At 28.5% G+C, this 20,917-nt stretch overlaps 1 protein-coding gene across 2 annotated transcripts in view; it reads left to right on the top strand.

The window, feature by feature from the left end:
* Positions 1-36: 36 nt before the first annotated feature.
* LOC107443063 (tRNA-queuosine alpha-mannosyltransferase) overlaps positions 37-20,917 on the top strand; it is a 38,978-nt gene continuing 18,097 nt past the window's right edge. Inside the window, exons 1-3 of one of the 2 annotated variants that reach the window (XM_016056808.4) lie at positions 37-368; positions 6,087-6,254; positions 17,964-18,200. In XM_016056808.4, coding sequence (XP_015912294.3) covers positions 178-368; positions 6,087-6,254; positions 17,964-18,200 — 596 coding nt within the window. In that variant the 5' untranslated portion in view covers positions 37-177. The remainder of the gene's footprint in view (positions 369-6,086; positions 6,255-17,963; positions 18,201-20,917) is intronic. The other variant, XM_087158281.1, reaches the window with a different exon arrangement.

Genomic DNA, 20,917 nt, shown 5'->3' with positions numbered 1-20,917 from the left:
AGCATATACTTTTTAAGCTATAAGCTGAAATATTTTGGCGTAACATTTAGTACCAAATAGTCTCTCAACCCACTGAGTATGTAATTTGAAATAAATAAGAAAAAATATATATTTATATATAATTCGTTACAAAATAATCAAAACCAAAAAAGCGAAATCAAAATAACTAATTTAGCTATGTGTAAAAAACATATTCTTTTAATCGAAGCATTTTATGGTGGATCACACAAACAACTGATGGACTTAATTGTTGATTTATTTCCATTAACTTCTGATCTATTTACTATGACTGCCAAAAAATGGCACTGGAGAGCTATTTCATCCCCGTTATATATAGCGAATACAATACCCAAAGAACATGATTATCGGTAAGTAATTTTATAGTCATTTGTTTACAAAAGCTATCAACATTTTCCCTACCTCTCTTAAATATTAATCATCAGAAAAATTTGTGCTTAGTAATCAACAAACTCATTAATATAATAATCATTATCAGAGCATGTAATGATAATTATTTCTAAATTTTACTTAGCTTTCTCGTAATTTTAGAATTTCAGCTTTTAAATGTATAAGTACATTGAATAATATCAGTAGATTTTCGTTTGAGCTGTATTATGTATTATGCATGGTATCTGCGCACCTGGAAAGTCATGAATTTTGGTATCCGAAAAATCTAATTTTTAAAATGGAATCTATCCCCCACCCCAATTTCATAGTGTTCCAAATATCTGAATTTGGAACAAAATCGCTGCTCACAGTCTTATTTTATTAAAATGTAAAATGTTTTTATCATGTTCTTTAAAAAATTATGGTGTTATTTCAAAAAGAAAAAACATCCTTTCTAGAGCGAATTATCTTTTAAACTTCTGTGATTTTAGAATTTTTGTTATTATTTATTTTATTTTATCAATTTAAAATTCTAGCTGAAGCAAGCCAGTCATTCGCAAATTTTTTTATTCCAAAATGAGAACAGAAAAATCAGTAGTATTTCTTTCCTTTCAGCAAGGATGGCGCCAGACTTTGCCCGACAAGTGGTCAAGTCTTCCCCGATAGAAGGACTCAGACAAATTAATTCAAAATATTTAAATTAAAACGAATTTTATACTTCACATTTTTTTCTCACACCATTTTTTTTCAAGCATGTTTCTAAGGATTTGAAATCACTAATATTAATACCATAATGTGCAGATTCATTTTAATGTAAATTTAAATTGAATTTTTTTTCCGTTATCAATGTATTTTGTATTCAGGGGTCTGTCTAGGTTTTGCTGAGAGGTACCTATTTTGAGAAAATTTAGACATAATTTGTGAAAAATTATAAATTATATTGAAAAATCAACACAAAAATATGGTAAAAATATGAATTTATCGTTTCTTAAGGGATACAAAAATAAAATTTTAAGAAAAAGTATTTTGTGAAACTGTCGTTTTTCGTAAAGTTGAATTTGTGAAACTACCGTTTTTCCTAAAGTTGAATTTGTGAAGGTACCGCTAAAGGGTAGTAAATTAGGCCTGGGCAGACCCCTGGTACTGTATGGTTATCACACATTGTAAGCTTTAAAATTACTCTTGTAATTAAGAAAAATAGTTGCAGCAGTCACCTTTATTTCAAAAAATTTCTGCGCTTCTTACTCTCATAACTCATAATGCAAAAATTATTCTATAATAAAAATTTGAAATTTCATGCATATTTAACAAAAATTTAAAGAACATTTTGTTATGAAAATGTTATTTTTAATATGCATCAATTGACTTTTGAATCATTTAAATGTTATAAGTATAAGTACATGTTTTGCATCCACGTATTCTTATTTAAGATATCATGCCCCATTTTGAACGAACTTCTAAATGTTTATGGCTATTAAATTCTAAAATTCGATTATTTTTTTTAATTGTTACATAGTATATAATTTTACAGACTAGAAAATGGCTATTTTAATCTGGGAACTTGATGTTAATATGTATTGTATAAATAATAACAAAGAGACTTTTAAATTTCTCATTATGATTCCTTTTTCTATTCGAAGATGCTTTTAAACTGAACATCTAAGTTCAGCAAAATGCTAATTTCTCCATTTGAGAAAAAGAGTAAGTCCATCGGCTTAAAATATAAAATTTAAACAATATAGCTAAAATTTGTGATGATCTTACAAATTTTAAATTTGCGTCCGAGAAGCGATTATAAACCAACTTACATTTTAAAAAAAATTGACAATATATGTGGCTGCTATTTGTCTACCTATGTTTTTGTTTCTCTGCAGAGCTGAAAGCAAACTTTCCACCAAGATTTCTGTTTCGCCCTGCAGAAGTATTTTACATATTGCCATACACCTTCAACTAATAACCTTTCACACAGTTAATACATTATTGTTTACCACATATTCAACACAAAACAATCTTTTCTCTACAATTTAAATTGGCTTTTGCTTTTATAGTTATGAATTTTAAGTCACGAAAAATAGACACAAAAGATTAAGGAGTTAGTGGACCAAAGTTCAAAATTACGAGTTTTTTTTTATTTCTCAGGATTTATTTTACCGATTTTGCTTAAATTTTGTATTCTGACATTTAAAATTGCATTCTTTCAGATGATGAAAAAATTGTATACCTTACATTTCTAAAGTTTTTCGACTTTCATTAAATAAAGTAGGTAATAAATGTTTACTAAAAGTTATATTTTGCTTGAAATTATCTTTAGAACAATGAATTGAAATTGATTGGATTGATTGATATGATTGTAATTGTATGCAAAATTTTTCAATTTGCTTAAAAAAAATTTGGGATACAGTGAAATACGCAAAAACTAAAATTACAAAACATTTAAAATTTTCTCAACAGGAAGATGAATTTTTCTGACAACGGCAGAGATTACAATCTTGATTTGTATGTCCATTTTACTTATCCTTATTGTTTTGTTGTATTTAAAAAAATTATGTCTTTTCATGATTAGAAAACTATTTCTGATGGAATAGCACCAGCATTTTAACTACAGAATTATTGAGGTCCTCTTTATTGTAGTTCATATGACGACTTGGTAGTTATTACAAGTCTATTTAATATTTTAACTCATAAAGGAACAATTATAATTGAATTTATTAGCATATATAAATATATACACTGTTTAAGAACAGATTAGAAAAAAAAATAAAGATTGACAGAACAAACTTAGTTCTTTACTGTTTCAAAATAATTTAAAAATCAATTTTTTTGCATTGAACGGTGTGATGTTTAACAAAATACTTTTTTTTTATTGAATGCGGAGAAAGTGTACATACATCAAAAGTGTGGTAACATGAGTATGATGGGGTAGGAGCTAGGACAGTCTTGTTGTCTCCCCCTATCCCTCAGGGGTGTTGAATAACTTTCCATATGGAAACAAACAAATTGTCCCTCAGAATTTTCTGAGGATAAGTGAACAGGAAGTTGTTAGTAAATTGCAAGTAGATCAAACACATTTTCGTCTTTAAGTTTTTAATTAATTCTCATTTACAAGAAAACAAAATAAATAAAAAAGCTAGATTTTTTAAGAATGTAATTATATTTCTTTTCAAGAGGGTAGCGTTTTCCAGTTGACATTTTTAAGTTCGTCCGGATAGGGGGCAAACGGCCGCTGCCTTTGCCTTTCGGATGAACAAGAAAATTATCTTTAGAATATAATTTTGGAGAAAAAAAGAATTATTTGCTTTTGTATTTTTTTCAGCTATTTTATTGCTTCAACTCTTTCTTTACTCTGTTTTTTAAATTAAAATCAATAGATGTGAAGATACAGAGTATAACAGTTTTGGTTATACCTATCATTTCAATTATTATAATGCTTTTTTTTTAATTTATTGTTTTGTTTTTGTCAGAGAAAATAGCAACTTCGTTAAGTCACGAAAAATTCTTGGAATTAGTCATGGATTTGAATATCTAAAATGTAGCAGATACCCTGTAAAAAGTTTTTTTTTAATTTCGCTCACAGTCACTGAGCTTTGTCTTTAACTTTTTTGTGTGAGCAATTTTTTATGATTTTAATGAATTATAGTGAGTACTTTTCATGTAAGCGGAGATGTGTTGAGGCTTCATTGTATTTTACTCAATTTGATTAAATATTTTTAAAGAAAAATTTCTATAGCTCTTTCCTTTTTTCAAAAAAAAAAAAAAAATTCTTTCAATAAGGTTTATTATCAGCATTCCCCCCCCCCCAAGGTTTTAGAAGTTTTTTTGAATTTAGAAGGCTGTAAATAGCCTTCTATTCAAAATATCTTTAAATTTTTAGATAGTTTAAATAAATAATATTGAAAAGTTGACGAAAGCATTCCTCAGCAGTTAAAAAAAATTATTACAATTGTGCTAATTTTGAACTAATTATTTGAATCAGATATTGTCTCAAATTATGCTCATCAATATATTGCTCTTAAATTAGAAAAGTATAAAGTATTCTTGGTATTTAAAGTATTCTTAAAGTATTTCTTGGTTATTTAAAAAAAATAATTCTTAAGAATTATTTTTTAAGAATATAATAAAATTCACCAAAAAAAAGTTGTTTTAATAATTTTCTGTCACCTTACAATTTTTACTAAAAGTTATCTAAGAATCTTTAAATATTTTTATAAATTTGTTTTAATGCTGTTTGAAATATAGGAATTACTATTTGCAGGGGTCTGTCCAGACATTTTGTGAAAGGTCCGTTTTACGAGAAATTGTGAAAAAATTACTCACATTCTTTCAACCAGGGTCCGCTTTTATGAATTTGTGCAAATAGGGTCCGTTATTGCAAAAAAAAAAAAAAAATTCAAGGAGTTTTTAAATTGTAAAGAAATTAAATTTTAAAAAATAAACAACAATTGCTCCTTCTAAATTAGAGATGCAACATACAAATATTTGGTATTTAGCCTATACTGATGAACGCAGAATATTCATTTCGGACGAATAATGGAAGAATCGTCTGCCGAAGACATAACTTAATTCGTTTACATCCATCTTTCTTGTTTTCTGCCCTGGAAAGGGTTTATTCGATTAACAAAATGATAATGAAGATAAACAAATTTGTGAAGGGTCCGATTAAAAGAAAAATCATTTTGTGAAGGGTCCGTTTTTAAGTTAAAATATTTTGTGAAGGGTCCGTTTTTATGAAAAGATATTTTGTGAAGGGTCCGTCTTCTAAACAGACCCCTGATTTGTGAATGCTTAATTTATCTCTGAACATAAAATTTGTTTCTAAAGTATGTTATTAGTGTTTTAAATAAATTATATTCATATATTTTCGTTTCAGCATATCATATGCCATTATTGCTAGTCAAAATTAGAATTTTTAAAAAAATTATTTTACAGTCATATAAGCATTCTTGAATATACTAAATTTCTATTTATTATTAATTTCTATTTATTATTTATTCTATTTATTATTTCTATTTATTATAACCACTTTCCTTACCAATTTTTTTGAAAACAAAAATGCAAAAAATCAACATATTTTTTTATTTTATTAATAATACAAGGAAATTTTAATTTTTTTTATGTGTAGAAAAAATTTAATTTACCATCAATTTACTATCCCAAATTATCTCGGGCAAATGAAAAGAGTTAAATATTTGTCACATCTTCATAATCTGAAAAATCATCTGCATTACTTTCACTCGCCATTTTTTACACTTTTCTATTCTGCTTAGATTCGTCAACCACCGTATATACAATGTAGTACAGTGTGTTGGAATAGAGTGTGACATCGTAAAACGGGAGCAAAAAAAATGATCACGAAAAGAGCCTCAACTAATGACCTTAAATCGTTATGTGAGAAAATAATGCGATCAAATGATAACAATATGATTTAAAATGCATGATTCAACATAATTGTTACAATATGTAGATTGCCACATAGTCTTTACCCTGGTATCCTTTTAATTTATTATTTTTGTAAGACTAAGACATATTTCAATAAATGCCATGATCATGTTTGTAAATCACTTTTTTAATGTGCGTTTTTTTATGTACTTCAATTCTTGAGTGATAATTTTAAGCACATGTGTTTTGTAGAGTGGAATGTTGGGATTGTTCAGAGATTTTATAGTTTACATAAACCTGATGATTGAAATGCTTTTGTTTAGTGTGCTGTTTACAAGTTCAGTCCTGCCATTAGCAGAAATTGTGGCTTTAAGACCAGACTTGATGAAACTGTACAAAATAGTTTATTTTCATGAAAACCAACTTGCTTATCCAGTTCAAGAGAGGAAGCAGAGATACTTTCAACATGGATACAATGATATACTTACGTGGTAAGAAGTATATCTTTGCATTTAAATGTTAATAAAACCTGTTTATATATATATATATATATATATATATATCTGTGTGTGTGCGTGTGTGTGTGTGTGCGTGTGTGTGTGTGTTCAGAATGTATAGGAAAAAAAGGGGGGGGGGGAATAATAATCAAAAAAAAATTTTAAAAAATGAGGAAAAAAAAATTCCGAAAAAAGGAAACAAAATCAATAAAAATCCGGAAAATAAAAGATATAATCTTCTCATCAGCTCACACAATTATATCCGCAAAAAGAAGTGACATTTTCTCTAATTACTTTTATCCAGCAATAATAATATCCAGTCAATAATCTATAATTTATTTAATCTTTTGGTTGTTTATATGAAATTATTTAAATAAAAATCTAATGTAGATAGGAAAAATTTAAAAAAAAAATTTCAATTAAAATATATTAATTAAATTAAGAAAAAGATATGTATTTATATAAGGATTTCTCCTCAAGTTTTTCAATTCAAAATAAAAAAAAAACCAGATTAAAGGCTATAGATCATGTTTCTATCATAAATATTCTCAACTTTTATGCCAGTTATTTTTCCTTTGAGGACCACAATTTTATTAAATTTCAGTATATTCATGCGCCATGATCGATTTCATAATTTAAAATATTATAATCTTTACATTAACCATTTTCAGGATTATAAATAGAATTTTTCTTAATACGTTTGTTTTCGCCAGAATAGCGTGTGTTTGTTTTTTGTTTTGTTAAAAATCCCAATTTCTAAAAATAATCGACGAAAAACTAAATCATAAGAGCTCTGTGCCATAAAATGAAATGTATGCTTTCTGAAAAGAATACAATTTTAAACACTCTAAATTTGAAGTAACTCACTGACATATGTATAATAAAGTTTAATATTCGCGAAATTTGCCATCTCCCGATTTGAAAAATCTGATTTTGAGAAATGAGCATATGAAGCTTGAATATTATGTAATGTCAAAATCATGTAAATAAGTTAAATTGGAAAAATTACTTGATATATTGTTAAAACATGATATTTTCTGTATATATGTAAGGATTTTAAAATTCCGATATGAACCTGCATTAACATCTGCAGGCAAATAACACTATAAATCGTAGTGTAAATTTAGTATATGAATTTATCATATTTAATACATTGAAGGGGCTGTTTTAGGCTGAATAATTTTCCCTTCAATATTTTTCAATCCTTAACAAGAATACAAATAGTAAAATAAATGACGACAGGAATAAGAGAATAACACTAGTAATTTATCTTACACTTTGTGGAACAGCAACAAAAACATGATGCCATTCACCACAAAACAAATACAAGAGGTTGGAAATTAAATTAAAGAGGGAAGATAGAGGCAACATGAACATTTTTATGCATATCATCATTCCTACTTATTATGTGTAATAATATTATATGAAATACAATGAATTGGAGCATCAAGAACTTAATAGTTTTCAAATTTGAATTACGGGATTCAACGTTACCGAAAACTGAAGAAATTAAGCCAGTTTGAGAAAAACTAGAGCCTGAGCAAGTTTTACACTTATTTAATAGAGAAAATAAATTAACGCTCAAATTTTGTAAATTTAAACATTACAACGGTGAAGGAACTTCTGTGTATTTCATCAATTGTGTTAATTAAATTTACACTTTTAATAAAGAAACTATTTATTTTATTTTATTTTTTCTTACTTTTGATTAAGAATAAATTTTTATTAATATTTATTAATCGTCGTAATTTGTATATATATATATATGAATCTAACTTGAACAGGATTTAAAGAGGCGATCATCATTATTCTGCTCATGTTTATTTCATCGGTTTTATTTTATTTTATCATTGGCATTGAATGGCCGGGATAGCCGAAATGTCGTTCCTAACCGGATTGACTGTGATTGTGGGAGTCATCATTTCTATATGATTGTCAACCTTTAAAAACACACTAAAACAAACATTTATTTTAAATTTAAAAAAAAAGCACAACCAATTCAAAAATATTTCCAGTTCTTCGTTACATTTCTTGCCATTCTCAGAGCAACCCAAATATCCAGAACAAGTTTGGTGGCGCTGGCGCAAACCACATGGAGCCAGATAGGTGGCGCTTCACACCCGCCTACACTGCATTTGGTATTTGGCGCAACATTCTCAGGTTTGTAGAGAGCTGGACTCACGTTCCTGAGAACGGTAGTACGAACCCAGCCAGCCAAAGACTCTTCGTGTAGTAAATGGTGACTGGTACAGGTTAAATCTCTCGGGTCACAAAGTCCTCCATAACAAACTATAACTCTGGAGACACCGAATCGATGATTGATCTTTCTCTGGTCAAAATTGCGATCTGTGGATGAATAAAAGGTTGTATTAATGGGTATAGAAACGGGTGTCACTTATGGGTGCGTCAGAAGTTGAATTCTTGGCCATAGATGGCGTCACAGGAAAACAAGAACAATCGCACCCCCATTCCCTTAATGGCCGACGACAGCAACAACATCGGCTCTGTGGGGAATACTAACATGAATTAAAGTAATATGAGCCATCGAATAATGAAATAAAACTAAATTGCCAAAATAAACTATTTATTAAAAACTTAAAAATAAAAACAGACCTAGCACATGCTGGGAAAAGGAACTATGCGCCCTGAAGCTCGCATAAAAGCTAAAGTGAACGAGCTATACGAAATCGCTAATCCAACTGACAAAATATTCTAGTTCAAAAGAGTTTCATAACAAATAGGAAAAAGATTTCTTCTAACAAGTTATTGTTAAATTATTCATCTACGGCTGAATAGGCGTTGAATAGACCATCCATTTGTGTTAATCAATGTTCAGTCCCGCAGTGGACAGATCACCGAAGTCACGCATCACTGGCTGCGGTCAGTGTGCGGGTTGGTGACCACTTGGATTAGTCTGCGTAGGGACCGAGGTTGTGGGTATGGATCCTCCTTAAACTGCTCTGCCGTAAAGTGTTCGACTTCGTTTGCAGGTCGTCGGGCTACCGAAGCAGGGGTGCCATCCCCTCTGCAGAGGATCAAAATTGTGATGGCATGTCTTCGGATCATCCTCAGGGATGAGCCAATAACCCATTATGTAGCTCTAGTGTGACGTAAATGAGCTACAACAGCAATCAATGTTCAACGCTTTCTAATCATAACGCAGAAAGTAAAGTTACCTGGATGATTTGTTATGGTTATAATCCGCATAACAAGGGTAGAACCCGACTTCAAGAGGTCCCTGTACAACATTTGCAATGATAAAGTTTATAAAGCTTTTAACAATATATTATTTTGTTGTCAAATATTAGAAATAGTTCTAATCCTGGGTTAGGGAGAAAACAGCCTGTAAAAGGAAAAAATAAAGAAATAAAAATAAGTAATATTCTTGATTTTTATCAATTTTATCTTTTTTTTAAAAAATAAGAAAATAAAGTCTAGTGCGACGTAAATAAATAAAATTACCTGCGTCATAAAAAAGACGTGTTTCTCTAGAGCACCAGTTCATTAATCGCTTGAAACATGTCGACTGTTATTTCCAGTCAGTATATTTTTTTTGTTGAAGAGAATGAAGTTTTTCAGTCAAGTAATATCATTCCGCTTCAGTTCCTCGGGATTATTTTTTTAATAATGTCGCAAGTATTTTTAATCAAATTATTGATAAAAATGAAATAAACAAATTTCTTTATTAAGAAACGTATTTTTCTAATAACCATTTTCAACATTTGTAACATTTGTTTTTTCAAAACTAAACTAAAATATTTACAAAACTAAATAACTTTTTAAAAAGTCATGATTTATAGTCTGCTTAAAAAGATAAATTTTCCGACTTAGCCGAAATTCGGAATCGAAAATGTTATTCTAGAAATTTATTATAATTTTTTTTTAAATTTCCGAATGACTTTATTCAATAAGAAACTTTTTGTTAGTCACTATTTTATTTTTTATAATTATCAGAGTACTCAACAACTTATAGTATATTTTATTGTCCCCGAACTAAAAATAATTTATCTGGGTGAGAATTAAGCCTTTAAATAGTTAAAACAGTTCAACAATTACTGCGTATTTCGAGAATAAATGTGCAGAATAAGTAAAATAAATATAAATATCTAACCTTTTATATTTTCAGTCAAATTACGTACTTATTTAGAGTAGTCGCTATTTAATGAATTATTTACATATAATTAAATAGATAATTGATAAATTTATTGCAAACAATGCAATGAAATTTTTTTGAAACCCCAGATATACCCGTTCATAGGGTGGACCACATTCGCACATCACATAGCAGAGAACAACACACAGAGATGAAAATATCCATGCCCTGATCGGGATCCGAACCCGCAGTCACTCGCTTCACAGTGAGGCACGCTAACCGCTCGGTCGTCTGGTTGGCTATAATAATAATTTAAAAAAAAAATTTGTTCTGTGATATGTTATAATAAAAACAATAATCTGAAAACAAGAATTGAAAGAAAATCTTTGGGGAAAAAAAACATTTATAAGAATAGCAAATTTGGGGACGTAACTGGATACGACAGGCTGTTGTGGTTCATGGAGGTTAAAGGTCCAGCGCACAGATTGCTTTTATATCCTAGACAAGTTGGTACCCATGGATCTAAAGCTGGGTGAACTTCAAGCCGCTACTGGGGATCAAACCATAGTTCCTCACAATGACAGATCAGTTTCTTAACCACGGAGCTAATATTGTTAATTGTGCTTTTGTTCATTAGCACAAAAATGCATTTTGATTGCATTTCATAATACCGAATGAAATGGTCTTGTCATAATAAGCTACTGTGCATTGTATATAATATGGAGTGGACTGTAATGGTTTGACTAAACATTTATTAAACAAACTTAATAAAACAAATAAACTATATACACGAAGAAAATTATTACGGCTGCTGCAATAACAGTTAGATAATGAAAAGCAGCTGTCAAGTGAACTTCGTTGTTCGAAGTAAAAAAAAAAATCTTGATTCTCTGACAGCGATGCAAAGTGGAGTGGGGGATAAGGGTAAAACGCATAGGCGTATATCTAACAGCTACTATACACATATTTTTCCTCTCACTCACTAAACTTCAACTTGCTTTAAAATTTAAACAAGCTAACAACATGTGGGCGTAGCATAACAAGTATTAAGTTTCAATGAAGTGAAAACAGTGATTGTTGCTTACAAAAAATGCTATAGAAATTCCGTAAGTAAAGGACATTTTTTAACTAGAGGAAGATCACTTAGTCGGTGGTGGCCGACACACGTCTGCTTCATATACTTTAGGATTTAAGATTTCATGAAGAAAACAAGCTGATATAATGTTATCTTTACTGCTTTTAATTTATTTCTATTTCGTGTAATATTGTTCCCTTAAACAGCAGAAATATAAGTTTCCACGGGGAAGAAATATCATAAAAGCATAGAAATTTTTTATTCGTTGGTAAATTTAATGTTAAGAAAATAAAGAATATCATGGAAAACACAGCTAAAAAGGTGAAATCAGAACAAAAAAACGTTTGTTTGCATGTGACCCCTTAGTTCTTAAATTGATTATTCGAACGTTTGTAAGGATAAATTGAACATTATTCCAAGTTCTTGTTTCAATAGTGTCTTAAATGTAGGCTTTTTTTAGAGATTCATAGGAACAGTTCAAATGTGGAGGAAACATGGAAAAATTACAGAACAATTAAAAAAAGGGGGGGGGGAAGAAAAGTAATAATAAAAATAACAAAAAACTGGGGAATTTTTATTGTTATTTTTCTTTTCCCCCCTTTTTTCATTCTGTAATTTTCTTCTTGTTTTTTTCTTCCTTTTTGTATTTGTTTATTATGCTATATATATATATATATATATATGTATATATATATATATATATATATATATATATATATATATATATATATATATATATATATATATATATATATATATATATATATATATATATAGTTCAAAATGTAGAGGAAACATGGAAAAAATTGCAGAACAACGAAAAAAGGAGGGGGGGGGGTAGAAAAATAACAGGAAACCAGAAGAAAAGAAAGGAAGAAAAAAAAATTAATAAAAATCCGAAAAATAAAAGATATAATCTTTTTATCCTCATATCCACAAAAAAGAGTGCTTTCTAACGTTGTATCAATATAGCCAAAGCAAAATACATCAATACAATAGTGTAAGGGGCACTCAAAAAAATTTTTACAAAAAAATTTTTACAAAAAAATTACAACAAATAAAATTGAACACCATAAGCAAAAATATCACGTAAAAACAGAAACTAAAATATAAAGAAATAACCGAATAAGACATGAAATGAAATCTATAAAGCGAGTAGCGAATTCAAATGAACTTACATGAATGTGAAATTTTTCAAGAATGATTTAAAATATGCGCATACCAAGATTGCCAGATTTCAAAAGATGAAACCAAAAGCCCAAATTGAGGTAAAAGCGTAAATAGAGGGTTTCTGTATTAAAGTGCGTTCTTACTGCAATACTTAAGTGCATTTGATTTGTTAGTTACCGAGGATGGGCCCGAAAAGGGATGGGCGCAAGGTAATATTATACTGGATAATTTAAAGAAATTCTATCTAAAATTGTTCAATCAATTAAGCAACTGCAAAAAAATTTTGTAATTACTCTATAGACAAAGCTAACAATAATTATGCAATCTTCTGTAAAAAATTCTATGTTGAACTTTTAAATACGAGATTAAAAAAGAGTAAACATTTTAAACTTAGTAATTTAAATAATATTGTCACTAAAATTTTTTTAGTTTTATATAAGAGGTTAAAAATTAAATTTAGCAATATACAATTTCCTTACTTAATTATCGGTCCTAAATTTCATAAAATTCCTTTAAAATTTAGAACAATCACACGTGGATCTAATACTTGCCTAACTAAATCTGACGTCATTTTCTCTAACTACTTAAATAAAATTATTAACAATATTATTAAAGAAGATTTTGCTTGGATTATCTCTAATAATCAACCTATTTTAGAATTCTTTAAACACAATAAAATTAATTCTATTGCGACTTTTGATTTCCAGGATTCAATAGCATTCCCCTTTCTAAACTAAAAGATGTCCTTTTAAATTATTACTATGATTTTTAAAATATCCTTTATTGCTATTTTGATTATTGGGAAATTCTAATTAATTTTCATCTTTTTAATAATTATCTTTACAATGGTAAAAGATATTTTTCTTCAAATTGATGGAATACCACAAGGATCTAATTATTCATCTCTCTTAGCTAACTTATTTTTGCATTATTATGAAAAGCATTATCTTTTAATATTAAATTTGTTTTTAGATTTATTGATGACTTAATTTTCAAGATTATACTTTTTTATTAAATAATATTTACCCCGAGGTAATCATGATGATAATAAAAAATTTTCTTGTTTTAGATTTGGGTATTATAAAGGAAGAAAATATCTGCTTTGTTGATTTATACGATAAAAGAAATGATTTTAATTTTAATATAAATAAGCTAATTACTTGGAATTCTAATGTTTCTAGGCACATCTATTTAAATACCACTTTTAATGAAATGAATAGAATTGGAAGAATATGTAGTAATATTTATGTATCCAAAAAACAAATCGATAAACTCTTTCAAAATTTGATAAAAAAACAATGGATACCCAACTAAAGTAATTAAATTTTATATAAAATCATTGAGTTAATTGTATATTATTGTAAATAAATTTACTAAAAAATTTCTTTGTTAATTTATATAATTTTTACCAAGTGCAAATCCATTTCGTTCAAATCCGTGGATAAATGTGCAAAACAGGCAATTCATGTTTCTTTCTCTTTTCTATTTTGTTTTTAATTCTATTTCTTTTTTTTCTTAAATAAATGTTAATTTTCTAAAATTATTAATTATCAACTTCTTTAAATTACCCAGTATAATATTACCTTGCGCGCATCTATTTTCCAGCCCATCCTTGGAAACTAACAAATCAAATACACTTCAGAGTACTGGAGTAAGAACTCACTTTAATACACAATCCCTCTATTTACGCTTATACCTCAATTTGCGCTTTTGGTTTCATATTTTGGTACGAGCATATTTTAAATCATTCTTAAAAAATTTCACGTTCATGTAAGTTCATTTGAATTCGCTACTCGCTTTCTAGAATTGTTTTCATGTTTTATTCTGTTTTTTCTTTATATTTTATTTTCTGTTTTTACGTGATTTTTTACTAATTGTGTTCAATTTTATCTGTTGTAATTTTTAAGTGCTTCTCACACTATTATATTGATATGTTTTGCTTTGGTTATATTGATACAATGCTAGAAAGCACTCCTTTTTGCAAATATAATCGTGTGAGCTGATGAAAAGATTATGTCTTTTATTTTCCGGATTTTTATTAATTTTTTCTCCTTTTTTTCGATTTTTTTTCCGGTTTCTTGTTATTTTTTATTATTTTTTTTCTGTCCCCCCCTTTTTTCATTGTTATTTAATTTTTTCCATGTTTTCTCTAGATTTTGAACTTATTTTATGAGTTCTATTTACTTGCAGCTTATGCGCAGTAAATAAAACTTATTGTTTTTATTTTTTTAATTTTTTTTCCTTATGTATTTTTTTATTTTGTTATATATATATATATAATATATATATATATATATATATATATATATATATATATATATATATATATATATATATATATATATATATATATATATATATATATATATATATCCATATATATATATCCATAATATATATGGATATATATGGATATAATAGCTATATATATATATATCCATAAATATATATATATATAGCACAATAAAGACGAAGAGAAAAGAGCGAAATGCGAGGAAAATTAATAAGTTTTATTAACTGCATATAAGCTGCAAGTATATAATACTCATAAAATAAGTTAAAATATTGAGAAAATATGGAAAATAATAAAAAATAATGACAAGACAATAAAAGTTATTAAAATTTATTTTTAAAAATATTTAAAAAAAATATTTTTTATCTATCTAAAAAAAATCTTATTAAAAATCCGGACAAGAAAATAAAGAAAAGATATAATCAGTTCACACGATTATATCCTCAAAAGGATATAATTTATTTAAATATGCTAACATTTTACCTATTATATATGACATGTGGTAATTAATCTTTGTATTGTGAATCTATAAATAGAAATCAATTATTATGGCAAGTTTTTACAAAACACAATATTACCATTATCATACAGGATTAGTTATGTTGTTCCTAGTCTTAGTACCAGCTGAGAAGCAAAGAAAATCAATCTTTTTTTATTTATTAGGCAGCATTGGGTTCAATTCCAGGCAAGCCGAAAAGTAAAGTGTGTAGTAAATGGTGACTGATGCAAGTTAAATCTGTCGAGTCTCAAAGTCCTCCATGTTCCCTTAACAAATCATACCTCTGGGGGTACTGATCCAGGGGTTTCATTGTCTTCTGGATTGGTTCAAATTTACAAGGTTACGGAGTTGAACATTATTAGTCGACGACTAACAATGTTCAACTCCCTAGAACGTGAAGGTCCGATTATTAGATCAAAAGTTTTTCAGGGTAGTCCGTTTCTTTCCACCCTCACACATTTTTCTCTCCACATCACTTTTGAGACTATGCATTTTGCTCAATATGAATGTATGCTGTTTCAATTTTGATCAATATTTGTTTAAAATTCAACTAATATTTTTTCCAGTGCTATTTTGGCACATTTAGTTCAATTTTGATAAACCTTTTTTTAGAGTTTATGCTTGAATCAAAATGTAAATCACAAATTATGCCTAAATAAACTGTTTTTGCGGGGCGAAAAACCATTTTATGTAATTTAATCAAAATCGATACGATCAAAATGTACGATATATGTGATAATACGATCAAAATATATCCATAAAATATATTGATTAGAATAGATAAATTTAAGGGACTTAAGTTATAAAATACATTAATTAAAACTTTTAACATTTAATTTTCCTTTTTAATTTGTTTTTGATTCCTAAATTAGTTTTGTTAACTATTAGTGTGAATGTAATAATTAAATCATGGTCGTTATAATCACCCGAAATAATTTATGCAACTATTACACAGATTAATGTGATTAAATAACTATTTTGAATGAAATAATAACTATTTTAAATAATAATATCAAAATAATATAATTGATTTTAAAATAATATAACGACCAAAGTTTATGACTCCAACTCCAAAAGTTTGTGCTGGCTCGCCCCCTCAGTCAATAAAAAGTTGGCACGCCACTATTAGTCGTAAACCTAAACTTGGATCGGCTGTTCAACAACGGATATATATATATATATATATATATATATATATATATATATATATATATATATATATATATATATATATATATATATATATATATATATATATATATATATATATATAAAAGCTTCTAAAGCATATTACATTAGCAAAATAGACTATCTCTTTTTTCAGAGACAGTTTTTTATTCAGCATTCATGAACAATTTTGTAACTCTTTTAAGGATTTGGACTGAAGAGCATTCCAGTCCTAATGTCAAGAAAATTTAGTAAATACATAGTTAGACGGTGTGGGAAGAGATCCAAATTCTGACGAATTTATCTGTAGATAATGTAGCCAAAATTAAAGCCGCTTTACTAATGTTAAGCCAAAACATTTGTGCCCTTAGGGATAGAAAGCAGCTTAAAGAAAAATAGATTTCGATTTGTTGCGACAATGAATTAATGAGCAGGGGTCTGTCAAGACATTTTGTGAAAGGTCCGTTTTTGTAAAATTGTGAAAAAATTACTCGTAATTTGTGAATATAAAATAAACGTTCAGTCCCATCCTTTCAACCAGGGTCCTGCTTTTGTGAATTTGTGCAAATGGGGTCTGCTATTGCGAAAAAAACTTTTTCAAGGAGTTTTTAAATTGTAAGGACATACAAGATTATGCTCAACACTGTAAAATTATGATTAAAAAAATTAAATTTTAAAAAATAAACAGTAAGTGCTGCTACTAAATTAGAGATGCAACATACGATTATTTGGTATTTAATAGTTTACTTTAATAGTTTTCATTTTCAAAAAAAGCAATTAAATTTTTGAATTAAGTTTATACTTATTTTTAAGAAATATCTGAACTTAAGTAATGAAACTTTTATAGTACTTTATGTCGCATACACAAATTGGTGTCCCGGTTCCCAGCAGATCACCCAAGGCAAGCATCACTGGCTGCGGTCAGTGTGCGGGTGGGTGATCACTTGGATCAGTCTGCGAAGGGTCCGAGGGTGTGCAGTATTGGTTCTCGTAAAACTGTTCCACCGTACAGTGCACGTTCGCGCACAGATAGTCGGGCTACCGAAGAGAGGATGCCATCCCCTCTGCAGGGGATCAAAATTGTGACGGCATGTATTAGGATCATCCGCAGGAATGTTTCCCAGACCGTCGCCAATAGCCCATTGTGCAGATCTAGTGCAACGTTAATGAACAACAACACACATTGGTTAATTTATTTCAACATAAAATAAATCATGAACCCGTCCATCATTTCCTAATGCTAAAGTTCCAATTATTGTTATAAATATTAGGCAACTGAAATTTCTACTTTTTCTGAAAATAGCGCATACATACATACACACATATATATAGATATATATGTATGTTTCATTTATCTATGTTTTAAAGTTAGCTTTCTAAATTTAGTTTTTTTTTTTTATCTCTAGTTTAGCTGCAGATAAGGTTATATTTAACTCAAAGTTCAACAGAGAGTCTTTTCTGTTTAACATAACAAGTTTTTTAAATGTGATGCCTGACTACAAACCTAAAAATTTAGACCAACAAATTTGGAGCAAAAGTGAAGTTGTTTATTTTCCTATTGACATTAAGAAAGATGATTTACTTCAAAACTTAACTACACAATGTACAGACAGAAAACTGCATATAGTTTGGCCTCATCGATGGTTTGTATATATTTTCATTCTCTTTTTTTTTTCTAATTGTTTTGTATTTGATTAAATAACACTTATATTTAACTTGATTACTGTTACAAAATACAGTTTGCTTTGTTATACATGTTTATAATACCACGTTGCAGAATCGTTGGGACACGGCGACATTGTCGCAGAACGTTACAGAGTTCTTGCAGAAAGATTTTTCCTTTGGGAAGTAAAAATATTTGGTTTTAGTTTCTGCAGAAATTTTCGTTCTATTTTTTTAATGCAGTTAATTCTATTAATTTCTTCATAGCTTTTAAAATCCGATACTTTTAATACGATATTATTGATTACAACTGAATCTCGAAGTAAAAACGCTCCTTTTTGAAGAGGCCGATTCGATTCGCTTAGTTTCGGTATCGATCTTTCTTTTTTCCGGTAGTTAATGCTACGGATTTCACGATTTTTTTAAATTATTTTTTTTAATGGGATGATGACTTACAAAATGCGGAAAAGGAAATACGTAGTAAGTGTGTTTTTCCCTTTGCAAAATACGAGAATATGGATGGTATTTTCAATATAAATGTAAACAATAAGAATATCGAGCTCAATACCTGCTCTAGTTCCGTTAGAAAGTTTGCAACTGCTTACTACAGCTTATTCTGAGAGGCGATATTATCAAACGGATAATTCTGTTTTCAATAAAAGAAGTAAATTAGATAATTTATAAACTCAAATCTGCCGTATTTCATAAGATATTAATGTTATTAAGTAATTCTGGTGAGTTTGGAGCGAAAATTTGCTTTAGTTATTTATAGATATATTGTTAAAAGAGGTGACATGGTTGCTAGATTTTGAATAACTCGCTTTTTTGGCAGTCCTGATTTGGCCTCTTACCATTTGTTTATTACTGCTTGTTCTTGTTGCAAGCTGAGCACCATCTTACGTTAGTGTTAGCACCTTCAGCATTGTAAACACAAGTATTGTTAGCATTTAAACTCAAATCTCAATAAACTCAATTAAACTCAATTAAACTCTCAATTAAACTCAATAGCAAAGTAATAAGTTATCAAATACCACGTTTGGAAGAATCTCAAAACAATGATCACGTTGTGAGCCAAATGGCATTAAAATACACCGGAAACAGTAACCCGGAAGCAGGGCCGGATTAACCTATAGGCACACTAGGCACGTGCCTATGGCCTATGAAAAACTTGGGAGAAAAAAATTTGTTGACAAAAATAATTCAGCTTTAAAAACAACAAGTGTATTTTGCACAAGATTATGAAGATACAAATAAAAATATAATATTTTTCGGTAATAAATTATTTTGCAGAATCTTATGATCAAATATATTACTTTTTTGGATTCAACGAAATCTTGTATTATGCTGTCGAATTCCAAACTACGAAAAATGTCGTATTCAATAGACATAAGTGCGAGAGATGCCAAACGATCTTGATTCATTGTTGAACGCAAATAATTTTTTATCAATTTTAATCTGGAGAAAGATCTTTCTCCTTCTGCATTTGATCCAAGAATCGACAAATATATTCTTAATGCAATGTGAACGTTAGGAAAAGTATTCACAAGTTTATCTTTAATTTGAGCCTTCAACATTTTTTGTGCAGATTTATGTTCATACAAATTTGAAAATAGGGAAAAAAATATGCAAGAAAATTTTAGCATATATTTTGAAAAGAGGGGAGGAGTGAGGGAAGGAGGGGAGGGTCCAAAAACGGCTATGCCTAGGGCCTACGAAAGGTATAATCCGGCTCTGCCCGGAAGTGTAGAAGGTATGGAGCTTACAGCGTTCCCTAGTGGAGAAAATACCATCCATTGCCCATAATATTAGAATTAGAAAAATATTACATATTCAATTAAAAAAATTATTTTATTTGATCTCAAAAGTTTCTTCTTTTTTTGAAGTTGACGGCTCTGTTACTTTAAATTAGTAACATGTATATTTGTTATTTTAAAATTATCTTGCAATAAGATATTAGTTTTAGAGAGGTATGTCGCAGAAAGCACGAAAAAATTCTGCCACCCTAAATTATTTATTAAAGTACAATAAGTGCCTTGGTGCTAATTATTACGATTTAATAGATATTGTTATGGTCTTACGGTTTGGTAATAAAAATTATTGTCTTGAGAATTTTTCATTATAATCTATTAAAAAAAAAAGTTTTCTCCCTTAACTACCAACAGTTATAAAATTTTGTTTTTTGCAACTAATCTACGGTACTCCTGATTTAAAATTTAAAAATCAAAAAATATATAACGATTTGATAGAAACAATAATTTAAAAAGAAACAAAGAATTCTTTTCAAAACTATTCCGAAACTTAATTTTCTCTCTTTATAGAGAAACAAAAGAACATAAACTCCAATTTGAAATGCTGTGTGTAAAATTTTTTAGTAGTTCAAATGCAGAATGTTAAAAATGCCAAAAAGGACTAGTTCTTATTTAACCAAAAACTAAAACATTGATATTTAGAAATCAAATTAATTTTATCTTTTTATAAAGTATAAAATTTCAGTGTTGTGTAATTTTTAATTCAGTAGTTTTATCGAAGTGTTACTTTTTTTGTATTTAATAGTAAATTCGTGCATAATTTTATTAATATTATATGCCTATATAGAATTCAGTTAATAGTGTATACACCTTAAAATTACCATCATTATATTTTTACAAGCGCTGACTTCTTTGTTACTGTGCCTCTGATTACTGAAGTTGGCACTTCT

This window comes from Parasteatoda tepidariorum, chromosome 2, assembly GCF_982258835.1.
Source record: "Parasteatoda tepidariorum strain Cologne lab strain chromosome 2, Ptep-v5.0, whole genome shotgun sequence".
In the NCBI taxonomy this organism is placed as follows: Eukaryota; Metazoa; Arthropoda; class Arachnida; order Araneae; family Theridiidae; genus Parasteatoda; species Parasteatoda tepidariorum.
Note: the sequence above shows the minus strand (reverse complement) of the source record. Positions and strands in the feature narration are given on the sequence as shown.